The sequence below is a fragment of the Passer montanus genome, unplaced genomic scaffold, assembly GCF_014805655.1.
Source record: "Passer montanus isolate IOZ18808 unplaced genomic scaffold, ASM1480565v1 scaffold29, whole genome shotgun sequence".
In the NCBI taxonomy this organism is placed as follows: domain Eukaryota; kingdom Metazoa; phylum Chordata; class Aves; order Passeriformes; family Passeridae; genus Passer; species Passer montanus.
This window is the reverse complement of record NW_024367596.1, coordinates 3,054,725-3,080,667: the sequence shown is the minus strand read 5'-3', so window position 1 is coordinate 3,080,667 and position 25,943 is coordinate 3,054,725. Positions and strand designations below refer to the sequence as shown.

Genomic DNA, 25,943 nt, shown 5'->3' with positions numbered 1-25,943 from the left:
AGATCTGCTTCATTTAAGCGTGAAAAAGATGGAAATTTCACATTAATATGCTGCTTCCTGCCTCGGCACAACCTTGCAAGGCTTCAGTGATGGCACAATTTCTTGTTTCTAAAGGATATCAAATATTTTCTTGACTGAAACGCAACCCAACACTGAAATTTTCTGTGAGTGAATGATAGGTTATTATTCCAAATATTTTCCAAATGAATGCTATGTTCTAATGGCCTCTTTGAAAATACATAACATTTATGTGTTGTGCAAGTCCACTGATGCTATTTGTTACTTTGATCAGGATGGTGTAAAACACCCTTACAATTCCAACAATATCTGGGATTTGCACTTATTGGCTTTCAAAGTGTTCTTCAATCATGGTATTGAAAGACTTACAAAATAAAAATGGGAATGCCATGACAAATGTTGCAATTTATCCTTCAAGTAAGTAATAGGAACGATCCAGTGTCTCTAAAAATCTATACCTGCTCCGAGCCAGCAAAGATCACCAAGGCTGATGGATGAGATGCCCAGCTAGTTGCTTACATGGCTTCTATAGACTGAGGTTGTTAAATCACAGTCAAACACACCTTCATCTTTAACAAATTAACCCCAGATGCTTCCCAGCCATTATGAGTAGGAAGAGTCTGTTTTCATTTTATACTGGAGAAACGTAGGTTAAGTAAAGATTAAGTGACTTGTCCACTACCAAAAGATGTAAAAACAAGGCATTTTTTTAACCTTCTTCCCTTAAAACTACCCTATGCATTAGTGTTACCTTCTCTGAGCTCCTGGGATAATCCTAGAGCATTTGAAAGCAAAAAATTAATGTTGTCCTTGCTCTCTTAGTGCTTCAGCAATATTCCCAGGGATTCTTCCAAAGCCCTACACTTCCTAAGGAATTAAGTAATAACTCCAGGATGGGAGAGATACATGGACAAGGATTAGGAAAGGATGGTGCAAATCAATTTAATTGGTCTCTGCCAATGCTGAGATGACAAATAGTGGGAACACATTTCCATACCTCTATCTCCATAGGGATTTTACTAAAGGTAACAAAGATCCTTATGAGACCCAGCTCCTTGTAACAATTATTAGATGCAGATTTGAATTTCTGCTGCTTTTCTCCCCTCCCAAATACGAGATGTCCTCATGTTCTTCTTGGGAAATATGCTTCCATCACTTCCAGAACTTGTTTGCATTGTGACTGAGTGAAAGCTTGTCCCCTTGCAGCTAAAGGGTATTCTGCTGTCACTTCATATATGGGGACCTGCTATCTGTTATGTCAAATGCACAAGTGCACTGTGTTTTAATATTGCATGCACATTTTCCTCCCTCACATTTCTTCTATATGATAAACTACTAATGGCATTTTTTGCTTCATGCATATCATCCCCTCAAAATAGATCTACTTACAGTCAATTTGATTCTTACTCACTGTCATGGGTATCTTATCTGCCCTGCTGCTCTATATCCCCTGTAATTAAATATTTCTGCTTGCTTTTTTTCTGATATTTGTTTTCCTTGGTATCTTCCCCTATATCTAATTTCCTGCTTTCTTTAGTATTTTAACAGAGGCATGGTAGGAAAAACAGATGGGAACTGTCAGCTACAGATGATGCCAAGTATCTTCCGAGCAAGTGGAGACTCCAACAGCTCCAAAATCCCTGTGGGGTTTGGTGACACCAGGACATTCCCTGTGCCTCAGAGACGTGGGGAGGACAAATCCAAGGCACTGTCCTGCAACCAACAGGACAAGTGCTGTTGAGCAAGCAGAGCTGGTGCCTGCAGTGACCACAGAGGTGACGGTGAACTGGGGAGCTGCAGCCAGGCGTGCACAGCACAGGGCTCCAGGAGGAACAGCCATGGACAATTACAGCCACGGAGCACCACAAACACAGCTCTGAGCCTTGCGGAGGTGGCAGAAGTCAAGAGCCCCGGGGGATAAAAGCAGCAGGGATTTGTGAGCACAGCCTGCAGGAGCACTGGGGGCACAGCAGATCCCTGAGGACAGGCCTGGCCATGGAGGGAGGAGGATAAAGCAGGCCAGCAGAGCAAGAGGGAAGAGATGCAGAGAATGACCCGAGGCAAAGGCAGAGGAGCCCTCCCAGGCTTTCACTGTCACCAGTTGGGGACAACACATAATCCCAATCTGTCACACTTCAATCAGCATTACTGCAGGATGGAAATGAGAGCACAGCAACCTCAGACCAGAGCAGTGCTGAATTAAAGGGTTCAGCTCCGAAGCTCCCAGGTTTCATTTCCAACAGCTGCACGGCTGCCCTTCCTAACCCTTGGCTCACCTCTCTCCAGATTCTCAGCCCCTGCTGTCCTCTTCTTCCCAGCTCCCCTGGGACAGACACAAGCAGGAGAGCAGATGTGCTGATGAATCCTGTGACTGGACTCATCACAGCCAGAGTCCCTTGGCACAGAAAAAAGAAGCTGCTCCATAGCACATGCAGTCATGAAACAAGATCTTGTTTGTCACTCTAGACCAAGGAGGTGTAGAAGGCACATTAAGCATTAATCTAAAACTCTTCTGTCATCTTCAACTCAAACTCAAGCTCTGTCAAGTGTTAGCTGAACCCTTATTTTAGAAGTGTGGAGTCAGCTTTGGTTTTTTGAAATTTTTTAAAAATCAAAATCCCACTCTCTGCCTGTAATGTTACTGTGAATAAACAATGTTACTTTAGGTTTTTATTTACCATATGCAATTGCACATGTTTTAAAGATAAAACAGAATTACTACAGTGTTTTAAAAGTCCATATCCAGTTTAATAAGAGACTAGTTTATTCCTCTTTAGTACTTGCAAGAGTCATTAGACATCTTTCAACTCCCACTAATTACTTTGTTTTTGGCAGACATTAGTGTTTCCTCCTCCTGCTTTTTTGAATAAATCTGAAATTAACAAGTCAATAAACTGACATATTTACAGTAAAAATAACTCGGTTCCCCTGTCTTCTTCCTCCCACTTCTCATCTCTCTTAGCAGATGAAAAGGTCATCATTCACCTACAGGCTTTACACACACTGGTGGGGACTTGGGCACTTTCCCTTTGCATCAGCCTCATCTCAAGTTGAGGACCTGATATTACAGAAGCTGTTCCTGTCGTCTTAGGTTTTGATTAATTACTTTAAATAGTTTAGAAACTGGAGCAATGCTTCTTTTGAGAAAAAGATATCTGAGAGAGAAAACATGAGCTGCTTCAGTGAACTCCAATTGCTGTGTGAAGTACACAGTCATTAAATGCTCCAGGAGCTGCTTTAATTTAAACGTGGGAAAGAAAAGCATTGGAAAAGGGCAGTTTTGGTGTACCAATTAAAAAATGATGCCTTAAATCTTTAGACCTTTCTTTCCAACTTACATAACTGAGATGTATGGGGAAAACTAGGGCAGCAAACATCACCTCAGACATGGAGACAGTCCCCAAACCCTGGCACTTGGCTGCTGTGCCAGGGAAGGAGGCAATCTCCAGTGGCTGAGTGATGCTGAGGAGTTCCGACAGGCTGTCTTTGGCAAAGTACCCACGCTCTTAACACTGCCTTGACATGCCAAGGGCACTTTAAAAAATCACAGTGAAAAGTACATGTCCAAGTCCTCCAGCTCACTCCAAACTTCCACAGGAGAATCAAGGCTGGGATGGGATTGCTGCTCAAACAGTACCAGATGCAAAACGCAGCTGGTGAGCAGAGTTTGGGCTTTTGTCTCACTGCAAAGGGAATTAAATTTGCTTTCTGTGGTATCTGAGCAGAATTCTCAGAACTTTCGCAAAAGCAAAACAAAGCCTTTAGTGTGTTGTGCAGAAAGGTTAAAAAGGAAATGAGAGTTCTCTTTTCTGAGATGAGGAAATCCCCCCAAACCTACTCCGCGCACAGAAACATGCATGACAAAATTAGAGGAGAGGAAAAGCAAGGAACTGCAGCTCTTCCACAGTCTGGGGAGATCACTGCTGGCTAACAAGCCTTGGTTTGTACACCTGACACCCCCCTGCACACATGGCATGGCTTCAGTTTTGATTGGGACAGAATAGATCTTTCCAGAAGCAGCAGACTGTCCATTAGGCCCATCAAGCCATCACTGGGCTGGAACTGTCAGACTCACACGGCAGAGCAGGAACACAGAGCATTATTAAGCAATTATTTCTTTATTTGTAATGATGAAAGACTTCAGGGCTGCAGTTCATAAGTTCATAAATTAGTGCAAAGACAGCTGGCCTATAAATTGGAAGCTAGTTGGTTAAAACTAAATACAACCACATTGTTTTAACTTTCTTCTTCTTGACAGTCGTTACTGATTCTTCCTGAAGTAAGAGTCTCAAGGCCTGCAAAAATATTTCTCAAGAATTATCACAATATTTAAACACTGAACTAAACCAAAAATCCTTTACAACACAGGTCAAATCTCATTAACCCAAAAGCCATACACACATTTAACTCATTAGCTTGTATGAATAAGAAATTTCCTTTTTTCCCCATCTCACAGCTACAGCTGCTCTGCAATGACTCCAAAAGCCCAAAAAGGACATGGATAACTCACACAGCTTTTATCCCATTAGCCACGGTCTGCAGTTCTCATAATCATTAGCTTTGAAGTGCATTAAACAAACCAGAACACGACCTTAGAGCTGATATTTTAATCACACCACATAAGAACAATTCTTTATCACAGATACTTCATTAAGGCCACCAAACGAGATGCTATTGAGAACTACCCAAGCCACAAGCAGGCAAGGAAATATTCTCACATTACTTTATAGCTACAGACCTTCTCCAACACAACCTTCCTAGTGACTGCACTGAGTATTTACACCTGAAATAAACACATTCTTAATGGGATCAATACATCTGTACATCCCTGTCATTTTGTACTGCTTCAAATGCCAAGTACAGAGGGAAAATAAGCACCAAAAACTTCCCTGTTATTACTGAACTACGGGATTTTTATTTTTTTTTTGTCTTGAAGCGGCTACAGCTTTATGTCCTGGACTATTTCACAAAGACATTGACAGAAAATGTGTCCTCCTGTCAATTCCATAATTCAAGACTCAAAGTATTTCCCTCCCTCCTGCAGGAATACATGGTATGTTATTTCCCCCACCTCTACATTCTGCTAATGTTTAGTCATCCAGTTCACAAGACCATGCTGGGAAGACACAAATTAAACCCAAAATTTTTTTAAGGGATTCCTAAATTAAACTCCTCTGTTTGTTCATACATACAAAGTATGTATATATTCATAAAGACACATTTATCACTAATTACAGCTGACTATACAGACATCTTTCCCAACCATCTGCCCATTATATTGTATCAGAGACATGCAAACCATATAAAATAGAGAAAACCAAACATTAACTTTGAAAACCATGCTTACACACCAATTTTGAACGTTATTTTGAACACACAGCTTAATTCAGATAAGGACAGCCTGAAGACTCAGTATAGGACAGATGTACCCTATATTAATTCAGCCTGTGCTTTACACAGACAGAATAATGTATTGCCCACACAGAACACAAATTGCTAGAAATTATTTTTAAAGGTATTCAGGCATGCCAACAATGTGTCTCCACTGATGATGAACAGCTCAAAAAACAAATCTGAAATTTTGAGAAGTAAAACATTAGTTGCAGAAGCCTTTAAATAACGGGGAGTAGTCAGATCTTGCTGTGAAGAATTCTACCAGCACTAACCCATTTTCATCGCTACGTGCTGTGATACACAAGGTTACAAACTGAACTAAGCTACACATAAATACTACATTTACATCCACAGAATAAATTTCAAGAGAGTTATTACAATAGTGCTCCTAGAACTGTTCACCCCGAATATGAAAGGAGATGACTGACACGCTCACGAATAGCTTCCATCTACATGTGAGCAAATCCCTGACAATGGCAGATGAAGAGACAAACTCAAAGCAAATTTAAAAATCCCAACTCAAATTGGACTAGAGGATGTGAAAATACAGGACAGACAGTCTCATGAGGTCAAATTTTGGAACTCATGACTGCCTTTAACAGGAAACTTTACACTGCCACAAGCCTTCACATTGCATTATATCTTAGGCTGTCCTGTGCAATTCTGTAGACAACCCACACCTCAAAAAAATAACCCTCAACCATTCCTGCTCCCTCCCTCTCCTTGGCAATTATTCCTCATCACACTCAACCAAGCCAGAGTAATTCTAAAAAATACAATGGATGTAAAATAACAAAGTGTGAATCTACTCCAAGCCTCACAGTCCAACCCCCAGAAGTCCAACCAAGACCCGACAGAACCTGGAAAAGTATCACAAAATTGATGGAAGAGGTAACTATCTTAAGTTTTAGCAGCTCTATGACTGCAGCTTTGTAGCTTTATTTAAAACATACAAATTTCACTGAAAGAATAAAATACCATTAAACAGACATTTGGCTCAATCTATGCTACAACATTTTACTAAACACCTCTCCCCTACACAGAAGGGCGTAATTTTCCATTAGACTAAATCAACAGATCACATTAAAAATGAGGGGAAAACTGAAGAATATCTGAGCTCAACGGTGATTAACGGTACAAAACTCACGCACACGATGCAGGTTTTAAGCAGTCTTTTAATACCAGGATGCGTAGAGTATTTGATATGTGAGAGATCACCCATCGATATGTGAGAGATCTGATTAAAACAAAACCAGGTGGTGCGGGAAGGAGAAGATTCACACCTGTAACAATCCAGGTACTTTTTTTCCTATTTTTCCCCCACCCAGTGCCTTTGTTTCCCCCGAAGGAGGAGATGTGGATGGGTAACACACACGGACACCTGCACATCATCCCTTTGCTCCCAAAGGCACCCAACTCTTCCCACCCTGCCAGCAGCACCGCAAGAAGTTACAGCCAATGCTGACAAGTTGAATGCTTCAGTTCCCGTGCTCACAATGGGGAATTCGTACGCCTTAATATTAGAAGCGATCAGCGTTTTTATAAAGTGAGCGTTAACAGCGACACATCAGAAATGCAAATTCGGACCTAGAACTGAGTTGATGCTTTAATATTAATATTAAATTTTAATCGCTGAGCTCTTCCTACAATGTAATTTGAATCTTCAAACCGCAAAGCTTACTAGCAGCAGAGTCACCCCGACAAATCATGCCCAAGTTTAGTTCTTTCAGCGGCCAGCTCCCGGGGCGCACAGACGGTCTGCGGCGCGCCCAGCGAGCGGCCAGGACGAGGCTGCCACAGGCGGGAGAAGCCGCTCACGGGCGGGCTCTGGAAGCCCAGCTGCGGGCTGGGAAGGGTCTGCACGGCCGCAGGGACCCGCGGGCTCTGGGGCACGGCACCGCCACACTCCCCTCAGCCGAGCACAACTCCGCCGGGGCGCGGGCTGAGCTCCGCGGGGCCGGGAGAGAGCGCGTCCCTCCCCGGCCGAGCGAGCACCGGAGGGGCTCTGGGCTTGCCTGCCGCTCGCCGCCGGGTATCCCACGCCGGAGGAGCAGCTCTGATCCCGAACGCTCCTCTCCCGCAGCAGCGGGCGCAGCCCGTCCCTCCCTCCCTTCCTCCGGCGCCCAAGGAACGCCGGCGACCCCCGCACGGGCAGCGGCTCCTCCGCACCGCCGCTACTCCGGTGTAAGAAATAAGCCGGAGCCGCCCGGTTTATTCGGCCACACAGCCCCGCGAAGGGACGGGCGCACTCACCGGCACGCTCGCCGCCGCCCCGCCCGCTGCCCGGCGGTGCTGCTGCCGCCGCTCCGCGCTCCGCCGCCTCTCTGCCGTGCAGGGATGTGCTCGGCTCCTCTGAGCCCCGCTCCGCCCGGCCGCTGTCCCCGCCCCGGCCCGCCCCGCCAGCGCTCCCGCCCCCGCTCCGCTCGGCATTGTGGGGCTTGTGGTCGCGAAGCGCGGACTACGAGCCCCAGGGCCCCGCGCGCGGTTCCGGACAACGCCTGGTGTGTGGTAACACCGCGGATCTTCCTCCTTCTCCTCCTCCTCCTCCTCCTCCTGCTCCTCGCGGGCGCTTCCGGCGCGGCGGCGGCGGCGAAGCCCCTCGGGAGCAGCGGGGGCTCGGCGGGCCGGGGCAGGTGAGGCGCCGAGCCCTGCCCTGCCCGGCTCTCGCGGGCTGGACGCGGGGCCCGCCGCGCCCTCCGGGGCTGCGAGAGGGGCGGCCGGGCTGAGGCAGCGGCTGAGGGCGGCCTCGCCGTGCGGGGAAGGTGCGCGGGGTGTCCCTTCCCCTCCCGGCCGGGCGGTGACCTCCTTCCTCCGGCCCTGAGGCAGCGCCGAGGGCTTGTCCTTCTCCCCGCCCTTCCCGCGGCCGCGGGGCTGGGGCCTGGCCCCGCTCCGGGGTTCCCGGCCTGGTGCTGGTTCGCTCGGCCCGGGCCCGGCAGGCGCAGGCCCGGATGTGTTTTATTTTTGTGTGTATTATTTTTAGCTCGTCCTCTCGGAGCGGAGCGCTGTCAGGTGGCTGCGGCGGGCAGGGAGAAAGGGCGCCTCGGCTCCTTCCCCCTTCCTGCGCCAGGGGAGGTGTAGGTTGGACATTAGGGAGAAATTATTCACATGAGGGGTGATTAGACATCGGAATGGGCTGCCCTGGGAGGTGGTGGAGTCCCCGTTGCTGGAGGTGTTCGAGGAGAGGCTGGACGTGGCGTTCGGTGCCATGGTGTGTTTGACAAGGTGGTGTTTGTTCAAAGGTCGGACTCGGTGATCTTGGATGTCTTTTCCAGCCTGACTGATTCTGTGATTCCTTCTCCGCAGGCTCCCCCGGCTGTGCCCCCCTTGGGGACTGAGCAGTCAGGGCAGCTGTTCAGGGCTGGGGTGTCCCATTAAGTTGCTCACTGAACTGGTGAGTTGGGTTGGTGTTTTTCCTGTAGCTCGCACATACTGGGTGGCTGAAACCTTCTGCTGTTCCTGTTATCAGAGGAACTAATTCTCCTCTGGTATTTGTTCCCACGTTGGAATGTATTTTTGTCCCTTTGGAGCTGTGTCATACCTGTTTGTGTTTGGTAAAGTAATGGCTTCACTTTCACATTCCCAAAGAAGTGAAAAAGAAAGAGAAACGGGGATATGTTGTTGTGGTTATATATTCCAACATCCATGACCTGTTTCAGTTATGCTGTGTAACAGTTCTGGAACTGGAGCACAGGCTGTGGGGTCTCATGTGAGACACACTGGCTGTATTAGGACAGATTAAATCACTTCCATTTTGAAGTACAGCAAAAGAATATGGACTAATCATAAGCCTGACTTCAGGCTAGGCTTGGTTTTTGTTTTTTGAGTTGATATGGTTCTAAAAATAGACATCTTGGATTTATCACAGGTCTGTGTCATTTCTGAATTAGTCATAGAACTGCTCTTACAGTAATCAAATGCATAAGCAGTTCTGCTTTGCCAGAGTGAATTTCACTGCAGGTGAAATGTTACACATGTGTGGAAATGTTTGAAAACTGCATTTCTATTCTAGTGAGAGGCATTTGAAGACACTTTCAAACTTCAATACTATTTGCTGGTGACATTCCTTTTGTTGGCTCTGCAGTGAAACTGTTTGGTGTAAGAACCAGCAGGATGTGGAATCGGTTCAGAAGGATGCCTTTTAAGTCTGTTGTTATTGCTGATTTTAAAATACAGATTGTTATCCTAATACTTGATCTGTATGCTAATCCCAATGAATCCACCCATACTCAGTTTTAAAAAGAAGGAAAGTAATTCTGTATCTGAAACACAAAGCTTTGAAGCTTTTTATCACATAATCTAAGTTATACAATGGGAAATAATTGCAATTGATAATTAAAATACAGTGGCAGGTAAGGTAACATCTGACCAAAAAAAAGATGTGTGGGTTAGGGTTTTTTTAAATTCAAGTGACCATTAATGACAAAACCAGTTACCAAGACAGGTGTGGGGTGTGTGTGTAGTTAAAAGAGATAATTGTTCAATTTATTTTTTTTTTACTTCCATAAACTTTACAACAGCAATAGTAAATTACCTACACTCCCTCCTCCCATGCACACTGGTCTTACATTTTGATTCAAGCTCTGCCTCTGAATTCAGATGGAATTTATGCTGTTATTTCCCTTCCCCCACTCTTTCTTCCTGGACTTGAATGAATCTTTCTGGGAACTCAGGGATCTCAGATCAGGTTAAAGGTGAAACCTCTTCTTGAATCCTCCCTGCAAAAACTGGAGCGGAACCTCTTGGCAGCAAGGTAGTCTTTTCTAGCAGGAATGGAGCTGTGATTTTTGCTGGAAGCCAAGCACTGAAATAATAATATTTGTAATCACTGCCTTGGGCCTTGTTCCTCTGTAGTACTTTTCTAAAAAAGAATATTAATGTCTAAGCACTTACCAGATGTAGGGTGGATGGAGCCTGGAGAAGGGAACAGAGACAACATCAGTGCAGAGGTAGATCTGCTGATGACAGAGCTGGAACCCTGCCAATTGATACCAAATACTTCTGTTGGTTTAAAACTTGAAAAGTTGAAATCATGAGAGTCTGCTCTCTTTGCTTTAAGCACTGCTTCAGAAGGTTGTGTTACACAAACACCTTCCTTTGATGGAAACCTCGCTCCTGTTCAGCCTGGCCTAGGAGCAGCTGTGGATTTGGGGAGGATCCTGCCTGCTGTAGTTACATGGGGATGGTTGTGTTCTTATTAGGCAGCTGTGCTTGATTTAAGTGCATGACCAAAAGTCTGTCAGTAAATGACACACATTAGAGAAAGCAAATTGTCACCTTAGACACTGACAATGGTGGTTGTACATGTGGGAAGTGTGCTGGTTTGTGCTCTTCACCCTTCTTGGCAGGAGTTGGGTTTTTGGGGTTTTTTCTGTTAAAGTTCAGTTGAATGATTTAAAATGTCATTGTGTAGCTATGGGGGAATAGGTCTGTCAAAGAACCTTTCCAAATCTATTCCTCATCTAAAATATACCAGCTCTCTCCATGTTTGCTGACTGGCTGGGATCATATTTTAGTGCTGAGACTTAAAGGTTAGAATGTAAGATTTATCCTGACAGTGAAAGCACGTAGTCCATGTTAGTGCATCTCTTGGAACCAGCCTGGTGTGTTTGGTGGGTCAGGACTGAGCTGTCAGGGTTGTATTAACTGGTATTTTAGCACAGTTGACAAATCCAGATTCTGTTTCAATTGCCTGTATCATTCTGTAGGTTCTCTCCCAGGACTCTTGTTGCACACCCAGACGTTTGGGTCTGTGGGTCCCTGTAACACAAAGGAGGATCAGGCTGACCCTCAGTTCAGTATCTGGCAGTGTCCTGCTGCCTTCTCCTCATCTGCCCCCTCAGACCAATTAACAGGTTTGCCAGCAGCGTAACACCTTTGCTACATCTTACAGTTTTCCAGGATTTTCTCAACTCTGCCACTCCACTGTGCTGTCCTAATAAATCACCTTCTCATGGAATCTTGTTCCACCTTTTTTGAGAATGTAAAATAAACCAGAGGACAGATGAAACTAGGGTAAACTCCTCTCAAAGAAAAGGCTCTTTTGAGATTGGAGGAACTGAAGTTAAGCTGTTACAAGACACTGTCAGGAAGTCTGGCAGCTGTGCAGAGCTGCTTTTGATCACATCCTAAAAGAAATGCTGAAAGCTCCTCCTTGCTGCTGATAATGTGCATTAAACTTTGGCTTGAGTCAGGCCATTTTGAAGGTTAGTGGATGTGCTGATAATTGATCTAAATAGAACAGAAACTTCAGTTTTCATGAGGATTTAGTCCCTAATCAGGATTGAGACCTTCTTCAAGAGTATTTGGATGTGGTGCAGTGCAGCTATGACAGACTGACTTTCAGTAACACAATGAACACAGAGTTTTTGTGAAGATAATTATTCTTTCTATTTAACACTAGCAAAGACTGAAGTGAATAAGTTGCATCCAAAAGATGTGAAGTTGATTCCTAACTGTAAAGATAAACAGTTTGAGAATTTTAGCAGTCGGGTCCTTCATGATACTGTGATGCTTCCTAGTGTATGTTCTGGAAAACAGGAAGATTTTTGAAATAATGAACAAGCAGTGTGATAAATAGAATATATTTCTTTTCATACCTTGGCAACAAAAGCATTTGGTGTTCTTAAATATTTCTTGTGTGCACATATATATAAACCCACCTCTTCAGTTGCAAAATTGGTATCCTTTGTGTTGATATAAATCCAAGTGTTGTTTTGGTTTTTTTTTTTTGAAATGTCAGTGTCTGGAAAAGGGGTGATAGATAATGTATAATTGTTTTTATATGAGGATTTTAACTGTACCATGGATTAGTAACAATAGCTTATGGTTCTTCAGGAGAAAATGAGTTCTTCATGGTAGCTCACAGTGTAATAGGTTTTCATCATCATAAAAATCCATCATTTCACTTAGTATTTCCTTTTGTGTGTGTGTGGATACTGCTAACCCATAAAAACAAAGTAATTATATCTAATGGCAATTTTGTCCTTTTTTGCCCTTCTTCCTGTGATAAAAATCTTTTGGGTAGAACAATGTTCAGTGACCTGAATTAACTATTTAAAAAACTTACTCTGAGACTACAGATAAAAACGTGCTATAAATTCATCTGTGAATGCAGGTGGTGCTTGTCAGATGTGTAACAAGTGGACATTGTTACGAGTGGACATTGACTGAACTTCCAGAGAGGAGGAATCCAACAGCAAAACAAGCAGATCTCCATCCAGCAGGGAACACACATGGATAATAAATGGGACAGCTTGTACCTGCAGTAGGGAGTGAAAACTTGTTCAGACAAGTTCCCTCCCCCCATGTGAGCAGACCTTGCATGAATTTATGTAACTGAAACAAGTTCTTGGGAAAACACTCAACTTTTTGAGGAATGGTGAATATTCACTTGTATTCCTCCATGTTCTTGACAGCTGTAAAACACCAGGGGTGGGTGATCAAGTTGTGAGACCCCTGATTGTTGCAGTTCCATCCCTGTGGATTCATTTCATCCATCCAGACCCCTTTCTAAAGTCTCAGGAATCCTTTTCTGGGGCTGGGGGAATCAGCTCCTCTGTGGCACTTTGAGGCTGGAACAGCAAGAGAAACAAAGTGAGGTTTTGCAGGAAGCAGTCCATGTTATTCACTTGTATAAAGTTTTTACTGTAGTCATGTTGAATTTTTCTTCAGCTTTTACTGGTCACAAGCTCAGAAGAGATGTGCACAAGATTTGTAGTCATTCAGTTTCTTCTCTGTGCTGACTTTAATCAGTAACAAATTTCACTTGTATAATTATGGCTCAACAATTATAGATCTGCTCAGGACAAAAAATACCTGTTCTTCTGTTTAAACAGCCTGAAGATCTGTAGCCAGTGCAGAGCATAATGAGGAATATGGCTTGAAGAAATGTCTTGGCATGTTCTTAATGTGTTCATACTCTCAGGAAGTCATATTGATTACTGGAGTAGTTTCTGCTGTTTCTTATCATTTCACTCTTTTCACTTACTAAAATGTCAGTAAATTACACAGTCATGCAAATGCCAGGTGTCTGGAGCTTGCTAGGAGGAAAAATCCTTCCTCTAGTGCATTAAATCCTCCAAGCAAATCTAAAAATTAAAACCCTTAATATCTTTCTATCTTTATTTCTGACTTGGACTTCAGGTCTTTAAACTCAATTATGTAATATAAAATATTTTTAAAAGAATCTGATTAATAGAAAATACAGCAGGCTGGAACAAGGGGTTTTTATCAACTGTAAGGTGACCTTTTTTCTTTTCAACATAATTTCTGGGTCTGAGCAGTGATCCTTCCATGTTGGATATGATGAGCTGGGCTGGGTGGAGAACTTCCAAAACAGAGGTTCAGTTACTGGAACAATAATTTTCCATTGAGTTAACATAGCTGGTGGCACACCCTGAGTGGAAACATGACTTCAGCTTATATAAAACCAAAGATGTAGTGTTCACGTTCAGATGGGTGGAAAGTGGGCACTGATCTCCAGCAGAATCACAGCTTGGTGCATGTGCAAAAATATGGAGTATTTATAGGTGGTTTTAATAGTCACAATGCATCTGGATGAGGTTTGGGCTGCAGTATGTAGTGCTTTCCAAGTTTTTCCTGCATGGGACTTGTCAGGAACCTTATGCTGCTGCCTATGAGTGGTGGCAAGATTTTTGTAAATAGCACATAAAATCCCTGCTTTCAGGAGAATTGATTCCATAAGAACTTGAAGGGGAAAACACTTGGGGTAGGACCTTTTCTTTAAAATATTCACTTAATAGATTTCAGTTAGGGTTTTGAAGTTACACCAAGTGGTCATTCCATGTTTACTGGACCCAAGTAGTAAGAAATCCCTGGTTTCTACCCAGTAGAACTGACATTGATCTGTGCCTTGTCATTTTCAGAACCTGTCCCTCTCAAGCATTTGTAACTGTGTGTTTGTTTTCTCTTTTCTCACACACCCCAAGGACAATAGATTTCCCAAGTTCTTCAAGTATTCTTGCACAACGAGGAAAAAGAAGAGACATTTCAGTGAATGAGGAGTTTTTTGCTTCTATAGTGTTTTCCTTGAGAAGTGGCTCTTTGAATGAGGATGACAATGGAAGAGATGAAGAATGAAGCAGAGACCACTTCTATGGTTTCCATGCCTCTCTATGCTGTTATGTACCCTGTCTTTAATGAGGTGAGCTCCAGTTTACCTTGGAATGCAGTAATCCCCTTTATTTTGGGAAATGAGGCCACAGTAACGTGCTGTTCATCTTGGGAAAGCTTTGTCTAACACATCTTGTCTCTCTGCATTGTTTCACCCTTCTTGCTGTGAATAGTTTCATGCTCATCAAAGCTTGCTGATTATCTTGGTCCTGAGCTTTTCTCTTACCTTTAACACAGGATTTTGACAAAAATGCCAGCTCTGGTATTCTCTGGCAGGAGATAGCACACAGTCAAACCTGTGAACAGCTTGATGCATTTTAATTTTACTGCTAATGGTCGTAATTTAATATTTGTTTTCCTCTGAATATCAGAGATTGTCAAGATGTTCTCACAATCTTCTGTCAGACTTTTGCTGTAAAATACATCCAGTGATTTTTATTTTCATTTGTGGGGGGAACTCTTTGCTTTGGGATTAACTTTATAGTATATTTGAATTGAGACCAGCAATTTGAAAGCTTCTGTCAATCCCCCTTTCCATTCTGCTTTATGGGGCAAGGTGTGATTACTTGACTTGTTTTGTTCTGATAACAACAGAATGCTAATAATTAATTCTAAACTTTTATTGCAGCTAGAAAGAGTAAATCTATCTGCAGCTCAGACACTGAGAGCAGCTTTTATTAAGGTGAGAAGTAACTTGCATTGAAAAATGGTTATTTCAAAAGTAAGCTGTGTATGATGAAGCTAAAAGGTCAGCTCTCTTGTTTCCTTGTCTTTTTATCTGAGATTTCATCCTTGATCCAGTAGTCTAAAAATAAAGTGGACAATTGCATGAACTGGAAGTTTGAGAGGTCTGCAGATGTCATGAGTAGAAATCTGAATGAGCAATTTTAAACAGACTCTTCTCTTGTCCATATAGAACAGAAGCTTAAATGAGGCAGCAGTCAGTGAATAAATAATAAACTTAGACTAAAACCCACAAGATTTGTACAATAGACTCTCATGAGTAATAGGCACGTAGCAGACTTTGAAATTGGTTTACAAAGTGAGTGGTAATGGGTTTTTTTTGTGGATGAAGCTCAGTGTTTGTGTAGAAATCCAGCAGTAAATGGAAAAAAGAGATTCTTCTGACTTTTCCATTGTATTCCTAAGGAGTGAAAATACAGATAATTCCTTTACATTGCTTTATTGAAGTGGTGATCTTCTCAAATATTGAAACAAAATAATGGCAGGCATGACATATCTGAGCTGTGCAACTCTGGGATACTTCCCTGTTCCTGCACTTAAATCTAAATGTACCTTGAGGGGCTGAAGTCTCAAACTGAGCTCCTACAAGTGTGGGTTGGTTTTGTGTGTTTTCACAATTCTGGGAAGGAGCTAAGCTGGATGCAAATAATGTTAAACTGAGATGCTGGTAAAAATGGTAGTGCCAGCAAAAAAACCCACGGAGGCTCATTTTTCTTCCACACAGAGCAGTTTTTTAGTAGCAGCACAGGTGATGTGAACAGCTCCAGTGTTAATCCAGCTCTGTACTTAGATATGTCATCAATCAAAAGCTGGGTTTTTTCTGAAAGAGCAATTCCCAGATGATGTCTGAGCATATGATGTGATTCATGAGAGGCACATTTTTAAATGTCATGGGGAAGGTGGGGGAGTAGCACCTGTGTTGGAGTGAATTAAATTCCAGGGGATACAATATCTTTGTCTCAAAGCTTGGTGTTTATGAAAATATAATAGGATAGAGACATTTATTAAAACATTTCTTACTCAAATTAAAATGAGTGCAAGGGCTTATTGGAAAAGTTGCTTATACGAAAGCAGTGATGTAGGCCAAGAAAAATTAATTTTGTAGTGTAAAAATGTTTTTAATATAATCTACTGGTCTAAAGCCGTTAGACACTCAAAGTTCCTAGCAAACTCCTGCAGTATCTGAAGCAATTTACAAGAAAATCTTTGTGCTTGCAATGTCCAGGTCTTGCCTATTTAAGAATATAAAATTTCTCTGCTATACAGGCTGAAAAAGAAAATCCAGGTCTTACACAGGACATCATCATGAAAATTCTGGAGAAGAAGAGTGTGGATGTGAATTTCACAGAGTCTCTTCTGCGTATGGCAGCTGATGATGTAGAAGGTAATTAAGTCTGTATTGGATAACTGTATTTTAATTATACTGTTAACCAGGAACATGCAATTCTGTATTTCTTCTTTTTTTCAGAAGACATTATTTGTTTCTTGGTAGAATTTTCTCATGCATGGTAGAAGAAAATTTGTATTTTTGAATGCTGCTATTGGAGAAGTTAAATCTCCCTGAACACCACATTTGACTAATAAGACGAGGAAAGAAAGAAAATGAATGTTTAGAACTATGTTTTTATGGGTGCATAGTTCACCTTTTGCAATGCTAACAACCAGGAAATGGCAAATATGGAGTATAACATCCTCTTTTTTTTTTTTTCCTACTTCAAATTAAAAGCAGCAGTTACACTGTCACAGAAGGAGAATATACTGCAGGCTTTAAGTTATTTTAATACTGAATTTGATGACTTTAATGTCTCAAATAAAGTAAGATGGGCTCTTTTTCCACCATGCAGTAATGAAGGTGATTGTTGCACTGTCCTGATTCACACAGGGGTTATTCACTGCAGTTCTCTGCTCGTGGCTGTTTCTGTGCTGTTCACCTTCAAATTCACCCTGGCAATCGTGCTGCTTTTGTGTCATGTTTTTAGCTGTCACTACAGACTTGAGGACAAACTAATGGTGGTTTTGAATATGTTCTTTTTGCCAGAGTATATGATTGAAAGACCTGAACCTGAATTCCAAGATCTTAATGAAAAGGCACGAGCACTTAAACAGATTCTTAGTAAGATTCCAGATGAGATCAATGACAGAGTGAGGTTTCTTCAGACAATCAAGTAAGTACAATATGATGGATTTTGCTGCAGATGCGTAGGTCAAACTTCTTGTATTTAGGTCTGAATGTTGAAATTCTGCAGATGTAGCAGCACTGTTCCCATTGCCAGAGAGCCTGATCCCAGTTAGAAATGATGGGGCTGTTTTTCGACCAAACTTGCTGGTTCCAAGGCTGAATTCCCAGGACACTGCTGTGGCTCTCTGCATTTGGTCTCCTCCATCACGTCTGACACTTCCTCTGTAGAGACTGCCCTGAGGAATACTTGACTGCTAGGAAGGGACTCAATTCCAGCATTTCATGGGATCTCCTGAGGATATTGAAATTCTCTTTTTCTTGCCCAACAGGGACATTGCAAGTGCAATAAAGGAGCTCCTTGACACAGTAAATAATGTCTTCAAGAAATACCAGTACCAGAACCGGCGGGTATGTGCACCAGCTCCTCATCCACTATTTCCAATAGCAACACAAGAGGCATCCTTTGCATCCAAGGATGAACAGCAGAGCTTAGCTGGTCAATGAAACCAGCTTTAACAACAGAATGGTTGTATGATAGGTCTCAGGAGTTCTAGAGAAAAAAATTATTCCTCTTTGTTTCTTCTAAAGAAAAAAATAATGCAAAAGTTTTTGTTCCTGATGTGACATTAAGTAATTTTCTGATCAGTTTAACCTCAAGGTTCTCGCTGTACCCAGAAGTATGTGAACTAAGACTCTGCTCCTGGTGTTTTTGTTTTTGTAGGCACTTGAGCATCAAAAGAAAGAGTTTGTAAAATACTCCAAAAGTTTCAGTGATACTTTGAAAACCTATTTTAAAGATGGAAAGTAAGTATGCTTTTGTCCTGTTGGTTTTGTACTGTTGTTTTAACAATTTACATAATGATTAACAGGAAAATAGGACAGGCTTTGGGGTGTAAGCTGCCTTTTCTAGGAGTTGCCTAATTATTTCCTTACCTATGTCCTCTCATTACCATGGCTGCTTTAAAATGCTGTTTCTTTGCCTTTGAGGAAAGGGAGAATTGTTAAATTCACCACCATGTAACACCCATGTGTGGTGTTAGTTTTGAATTTGAATGAGAAGTTAAATTTCCTGGCCCTGTGTGGGTTTTTACAGTGCATATACAAGGACAAAGAAATTATGAATTTTTTTGTTGAGAAAAGTAATTTACCTATTTGAAGTATCACATGCAAATACAAAACATCTGTGCAGGGTTCTCTTTGATTTACAATTTTATTGGTCTTTCTTTATAGACCCTCACAGTATCTGGAATGATTCAGCTGAATCTTTTTCTAGCTAAGAATTTTAGCCTTCAAACTGAGGCATTTTCCAGGTCTTCACCTTGGGATTTGCAGTCACTGTTCCTGTATAATTCACTGCAGTGATTCTTTTGGAGGATGAGTGGATCCCCCTCAGATTCTGACAGTGCCAAAGTGTTCTGTTGTGAAGATGGAACCAACTTTGATGTCAGTTCTTGTTGATCTTGGCAAAGGCTGAGAGCACCCAGGAGATGGTGCATTATAAAGGAAAGAAAAGTCTTGAGCCCAGCTGGGAGTACAATCCTGCTCCCATCAAAGCATTCTTGTTTTTCTCTTGTTTTCCTGAAACTGGGGCTAAATTTGATACCAAAATGGGAAGTTTGGGCTTTGGTAACTTTGATTCCTGGACAGAAGTGCTGTGTTCTGGGTTTAAGCTTAAAGTGTGTTAATTATTCGCAGTAGTGTAAGAAATTCCATGATGTATTTCCTATCCTTGGGAAGTCAGGAGGAATTTCAGTCAGTCGGTCAGTCTGATTGGGTGAGATCCCTGCTCCCCCCAGCACTAAACACAAGCCATGCTCAGATGCCATTCCTGAGCTGAAAAATTCTGTGACCCCACACCTCTCTGTGCAGAAAGGTAACTAAAATAGTACATTGCTGTCACATGTGGGCACGTTTAGTATTCCTAGAGGGAGGAGTTGCCAATTCTGGAATTTCTGGGGGGTGAAGAGCTCAGCTTTGGAAAGGTGTTTAACAATCACAGAGTCAGAAAATGGCTGTGACCTTAAAGATCATCTGGTTCCAAGCCCCAGTCATCTGTTCCACGGTTTTCCCTTGGTTATCTGAATCCCAGAAGGAAAGGATTGAGATGTCAGTGATGATAGAGAGCCAAATTCTTTTTAAATTCCTGCCAAATCAACACAGCCTTCCTGGGATTAGCTATGCAAATGAGGCTGGTTGGCTGCCAGCAGGGAGCTCAGGTAGGTCAGCACAGGGTGGAACATCCCTGTGCTTCCAATTCTCCAAGCCTAGGTGCCAGTAATGCTGGGTTTCTCCACTGCCATGTTTCTAGAAGTTTCTGAAGCAATATTCTTCTCTTTCCACAGGGCAATAAATGTGTTCATAAGTGCCAACCGACTAATTCATCAAACCAACTTGATACTCCAGACCTTCAAAACTGTGGCCTGAAAACTGTATATGTTGAGAGTTGTACTTTTCAATGGTGGATAGGGTACCTTTATATGTAAATTTTAAAGTTTTGACTGTATAAATTATCAGCCCCTCCCAAGGGGCCTAATGCAGGATTTTGAATGGGATTATTGCCATCTTACACCATATTTTTGTAAAACATTGTAGCTTAATCATAATCTCACAAGAAAGATTTTGCATCACTTTTTGCTATTATCATTCTTTTCAGAATTATAAGCCAAAAGAATTTACGCCTTAATGTGTCATTATGTAACATTCCTTACAAGAATTGTAAATATTGGTGTTCTGTTTCTGACATTTTAACTTGAAAGCGGAAAACTGCAAGATTATGTATTTAACAATATTGGTGGCAAATATTCAATAAATAGTTTACATCTGTTAGACTGTCTTTTTGTATGTGAACAAAAGTGCATAACTCATCTTTCTAGAACTGCAGAACATTCATTCAATAGAAAAAGAAATTAAAATTATTTGGGTGCTTAAAGCTACTGGGAGTTCAAATCAGTGTAAAATGAGGGGTTTTTCTTTAGAACTGAGATTTTGGCTGTTATCTATATCAGAATATCAGAATAATTATATAAAAATGTCTTTGAGAAAGTAATAAATAAACCCAGAAGTGAGATGTGCTTTTGTTTTTGATAGAAACTAGATCTCACTTCTTTTAGTCTTCTGTTAGTGGCAAGTCAACAGGTTTTTTTACTCCTGAGCTATTCCAAGGTTTGGAGCACAGGTTTATTTGACATATATGCAGCAAAGATTGAATTTAAAACTATTCAGATAAGTGGGTTTGAATTTGTCCCCTTTGGGAGGGAGGAGGATTGGAGCTAGAACTCTTCCAGGTAGCACTAGTGATATCTATACTATGCATGCCATAAGGCAACTTTGTTTTTTCAGGGAATTGAAATCATGTGAGACCTCGACTGACAAACCTTGGCTGTGTAGATGGTTAAGAGCTGCTGCTGGACAGGTGGAAATTTTCTCTTTGTGATTTCCTGGTGATGTTTCACAAGTTCTGACTAATCCCTTGGAAGTGCACCTCGAGCTGATTTGGAAATAGAATAAACCTCTGGAAGTTTGCAAAATCCGTGGCCATTACTAGGAGGTTTAGGGAAGAATGTGAAGCAGCTTCTGAGAGCTGCACAAGCTGTTGCAGGAGGTGCACTCCAGGCTGAAAGAGCACAATTGCTCCAGAACTATTCCTTGTTTGGCTCTAAATGGTGAAGAAAAGGTCCCTGCAGATTGTCTGGCACACTGGCCTGGTGCTGTACTGCTCATCTGGGGCAAGTGCCTTATCCCAGGTACAACAGCTGGGTCCTTGCATTTGCTGATCTGAAAGGATCAAAAAGGGGGGAAATGCAAAGCTGCAGCCTCCCAAATAGCACTGGATGTTCTGCTGTCTATTTGTGCATGGAATTGTTTCCTCGATGAGAGCACTGACTGTAGTCAAATAGAACAATGTGAAGGAGAGTATTGTGTACAAATGAGTTCTTTGGGAATGTATGTTGTGCAATTTTTGGTTACACATAGAGCTATAAGCAGGACGTGGTCCTTAAAGCTTGCTGGTTAACTTGTTCTCTGTTCTGACAGTGGTGTCTTGTGTCCTTAGCAAAGTGAGCTTAGTAAAGGGATGCAGAATCAATTTATAGTTCAAATTTCTGGTATTTCTTAAAGCTTGGCCTGCTGAACTGTCATTTTTTGGCAAGTGGTAGAAGAACAGCAATGTTCGAGCTGACGAAATTAGAGTGATATTTAATTTGCATCTTTGCATTCTCTAAAAGGTTTGAGTAGTCTCCTTGTGGGTGATTCTCAGTTAAGTCATAGCTCCAAAGGGCTTCATGAAGATCCATGAGTCAGGGAGAAGGAAGGGAAAGGCCCTTGGAGTTTGTGATACTTCGTCTGTCTTGGAAAGAGTGCTTGGTACTGGAGAGGCTGCAGCAGTGGCTGTAGAGACAGAGAAACAAAAGATTGGCTTGTGGTTTATAAATTGCACCTGATTCCCATAATATTCTGAGATTTCTCTATTTTCTTGGATTGAGCAGGACAGTAATTAGTGCTGGCAATCATAAGTTGAATGAGACCATGTCTATGTCCATGGGTGGTAAAAAATACATATAAAAAATCCACTTATGACTTGTGTCCCACACAAGCTGCTGTGTTATGTCCTGCCAGTTGGTTCCTTGTCAAATCAGAGGCTATTTCATCAAGAAATGAACTGTTCCTGTCATCAGTTCTTCCCAAAACCTTTATTGGGTAAAAGGTACCAAATACAGGGCTAAGCTTCAGGTTGTCTGGCCAATGTGTTCTGTTTTATTTATAACCTCATTGTGATTTCTATATGTTACCCTTAAAAGTAATGGAAAATTATTCATTGTAATCAATGTCTGGTAACGGGAAAACTTGAAAACTGGTGTCTTCAGGTCACACTCTTCTGTTGTGTGCAGTGAATCCATATCTAGTGGTCTTATAAACCTTTCTTTTCCACTGAATATGAGCTGGGACATATGTCTGTCAAATTTTATTGTGGTTTTGCACTTTATTATTCAAGTTACCTGAGTAGCTAAAAGATAAGTTTCTCTTAAGGATTTCTGATACAGCAGTTAGTGTTGCAAAATGCTCTTAGAAAATTTCTGCTGTGAATGTGGGTTATAACTGCTATGATAATGTTAACATACAGAAAACCAATCTAATAAACAAAATAAAACTTTGTATATTTGTTAATGAAGCAAAGAACCGTCTTAATCACTTGTTTTGATTTTCCTCAGCCTATAAAGAAGTGAAGAAAAGCTTAGGCTGGCTTGTTTTTGGCTGGAAGCTTTAATCCTGATCCCCAGATTTGTGTCCAAGTCTGTGAGATGTGCCAGGTGCCCAGCTCAGAGCAAGGCTTATCTTGAGCTGAGGGGAAGTGGTGAGTATGAAATCTCACAGAGTCCTGGTGTCAGACCTTCCTTGGCTCCAGCCAGCATGAGCAGATTGTGTCAGTCTGGATTAAACATTATCTTTTCATATGATCTTGTCTAGATCACCACCAAAGTGCTCCTTTTGAAGTGCAGTTCAGATCTCCCCCTGCCTGTCCAGGGCAGCCTTGTTTGTTCTGCAGGTGTCACCTCCTCATTGTCCACAGGCTCTGCCTCTCTCACTTGGGTGGGGAAGGAAAGGAAGGTTGTCGAGACAAACTTGCCACAAATCCAAGCTTTAGATTGCTACATTCATTTGATTTCCCTTTCAGACTGCAGTGATGTGTGCAATGGTAATAACTGGATTGGGCACGGCAGTGATTATCCTTGCTCTTGGAGGAGGCCCTGGCAGTTCTGCCTGAGAATCTGGCTTTGCCCTGCTCAGCCTGGCTCAGCCTGCCCCAGGACTGCCCTTCTGGGGAAGCATTGCAGGCAGGGTGTGCTGGGAGCTCTGGGAGCTCCCTGGGCTGTGCCTGATCATCCTGGGCGTTGGCACTGTTCACCCTTCTGCTTTTCCTCAGACACATCTGGGCTGGTGTTGCTTTTGAAAGAGAACAGTAGGGAACGTGGTTCCCTAGCAGCAGCCTTGGTGCTAAAAAACAGGACTGAAAAGATGCTCCTGGGTCATTTGGCTTCTCTTACAGAAGGTAAAAGGTGCTGGAGAATGTTGGTCCTAAATCTGCCCAGCTCTGTTTTAAAGCCAGCTTCTTTGTCCTCATTCCTTTTGTTAAATGTCATTTTACAACAGTCTGAAAGGATAAAAAAAAACCCTTTCAAAGATTGAAGTTTAATATGCTGCATAAATTTAATTTATGATGAAGAATTCACTAACCTTAGCCACAACCAACTGTTCTTTTTCCCTCTTCTTCGCTTAGTCCTGGGATGAATTTTGTACCACCAGAGGCATTCTTACAAATGCACAATCCCAAGGGTTTGGACCTCTGAACAGAACTTAGTTCTGGGATGAATTTTGTACCACCACAGGCTTCACTTCTTACAAATAAATGCACAATCCCAAGGGTTTGGACCTCTGAACAGAACAAGGTGTTGGGCAATGCTAAATTTGCTCCTTTGAGGCCGAGACAAAACAATTTTTTCCTCATGCTGTAACACAAGCTTGAATTTTGCTACAAAACTCCTCGGTGCTGTTGTCTCCAAGGCAGAGGGGGAGGTTTGGCTCACCTGGAGATGTCTGTGGAGGGGATGTCCCTTGGCTTCTCTGTGCCTCTCCTGCCCCACAGCCTGGCTGTGACAGACCTTCATGTTGAGATAATGCAGGATGCTTCCCCCTCAGTTTGCTTGCTGGATTTCCTGAGCATTTTCTCCCGGAGTTCTGATTTTGCTGGATTTCCTGAGCATTTTCTCCCTGAGTTCTGGTTTTGCACCTTGTGCCCCTTGCCCCATCCAGGCCTGGCTGCTGTGACAGCTCGGGGAGCAGCAGGGGCTGGGGCAGACATTGTCACACCAAGGGCTCCTGCAGAGCAGGGGACAGCACCAGCACTGGCTCCTTGCTGGTCACCTGGCATCTTCCCCAGTCCAGCTTGGCATCCTCACAATTATTTTTGCCAGATTTGGGCAAGTTCATGGCTTTAATGTTCATTAAGGGTCAGGAGTGGAGCTCAGCAGCACTCGAGGTGCAAGGCTGTGAATTTGGGCTGCACTGCCACACTGGGCACTATCTGAGCCTGTGATTATATGATAAAGGATTTTATCTCTTCCCCCTCTCTGCCACCTTGCAGTGCTGCTTATCACCATGTGAAGATCACAAAGGCTTTCCCTGGCAGCACAGAGCCACAGTTTGCAGTTCAGGAGTTGAGCATCCCAGAGAACCTTGTGGTGTTGGGTAAAGATCACTGTGGAAAGTTTGGTTACACTCTGCTATTGCCGTTCCTTTGGAATTTGTTTCTTGCTGTTCAAGGTTTATAAATCATGAGGATTCCTTTGCTGAGCAGTAACCAGAGGTGGCCATGGGGGGAGGTGGAGTTGTTTTTTGGGGACTGTCAGTGACACTTCAAGCACTGAGAGGAAGAGACATTAAATTCCTCCAAGAACCAAGAGGAAGGGAAATTGAGTCCTACTCACTCTGGAGACAGAACTGTTCTACTTAGTGTATCCAAGAAGGAAAAGTGGTTTTTAGTGCTGTAATCCCCTTATTGGTGACAAGGTAAGCAAAATAGATTTTCAATTGCTGATTTCTAATGCACGCTCAGATCTGCTGTACAAACACTTGTGAATTTGCATTTGGTATCACAGTCAAAGGAGTGATTCCACCTGATGGATAGAGAAATTCCAGAGAATATTTTGTACTGTTTCACTAAGCTGAGTATAAAACCCTATATCTAAATTAGACGTGTCTTTGACATTTTATTATTTCATAATTGTAACTCCTAGACTTTCCATAGTAGGTAATTGCTTTTTTCCCTGAAGCTGCCTTAGTCTCCAAGGATAAATGATGGGTGAAATAGATGCCTGAGTTCCTGAAGTTTTAAAGTAAAGAGAATAAAGTATGAGCTAAAAGTATAATTCACTTGTCTCCCTTCTTGCTGCTGGGTATCTAATCTCCAATAGAGCCACGGTGAAAAATGCTGTGAAAAAAATTAAAAGACTGAGCTACAACCTTTAAGAAAAGGCATGGTGAGTGAATTTCTTAACTAAAATGTTAATTGGAAGGATTTTACCTTGCTTGTTGAGGAAAATGTGGTAACCAGTTTTTCCCTGCTGTTTGCACAGCCGTGTGGTATTAATAATTTTGTGTGGTTCTCTACAGCTGCTTAATGAGTGACAAACAGAATTTTCTTAAGTGGTTTGGAATGGGAGAGCAGAAATTCCTTTCAAGGCTGAAATGCAGTAAGGATAATAAATATTGCCTGTGAAGGTTCAGAAGAAAACCCCTCAGAATCACAGAGGTGATGAGGCTGGAAAAGAACTCCAAGGTTGGACTCAATCTTTGACTGATCCCCACCAGCCCAGGGCACTGAGTGCCACCTCCAGGCCTTCCTTGGACACCTCCAGGGATGGAGACTCCCCTCAATCGTCTCGATTTGCACAATCTCTGCAATAGCCATGTCTACATAAAA

At 42.5% G+C, this 25,943-nt stretch overlaps 2 protein-coding genes across 8 annotated transcripts in view; one reads left to right on the top strand and one right to left on the bottom strand.

The window, feature by feature from the left end:
* SERPINI1 (serpin family I member 1) overlaps positions 1 to 7,871 on the bottom strand; it is a 44,552-nt gene extending 36,681 nt beyond the window's left edge. For all 3 annotated transcript variants that reach the window (XM_039713364.1, XM_039713365.1, XM_039713366.1), the window contains exon 1: positions 7,666 to 7,871. In XM_039713364.1, the coding sequence (XP_039569298.1) occupies positions 7,666 to 7,842 (177 nt within the window). In that variant the 5' untranslated portion in view covers positions 7,843 to 7,871. The remainder of the gene's footprint in view (positions 1 to 7,665) is intronic.
* On the top strand, positions 7,815 to 22,634 carry PDCD10 (programmed cell death 10). Of its 5 annotated transcripts, none has more exons than XM_039713372.1 (8): positions 7,815 to 7,913; positions 14,361 to 14,575; positions 15,173 to 15,226; positions 16,555 to 16,672; positions 17,327 to 17,453; positions 17,797 to 17,875; positions 18,189 to 18,271; positions 19,810 to 22,634. In XM_039713372.1, exons 2-8 carry the CDS (start codon positions 14,480 to 14,482, stop codon positions 19,889 to 19,891), a joined length of 639 nt encoding a protein of 212 aa, XP_039569306.1. In that variant the 5' UTR covers positions 7,815 to 7,913; positions 14,361 to 14,479; the 3' UTR covers positions 19,892 to 22,634. The 5 variants fall into 5 exon arrangements, with proteins under 5 accessions (XP_039569306.1, XP_039569302.1, XP_039569303.1 ...); XM_039713368.1 differs by having other exon boundaries at positions 7,841 to 8,045; XM_039713369.1 differs by lacking the exon at positions 7,815 to 7,913 and adding an exon at positions 7,955 to 8,174.
* The last annotated feature ends 3,309 nt before the right edge of the window (positions 22,635 to 25,943 follow it).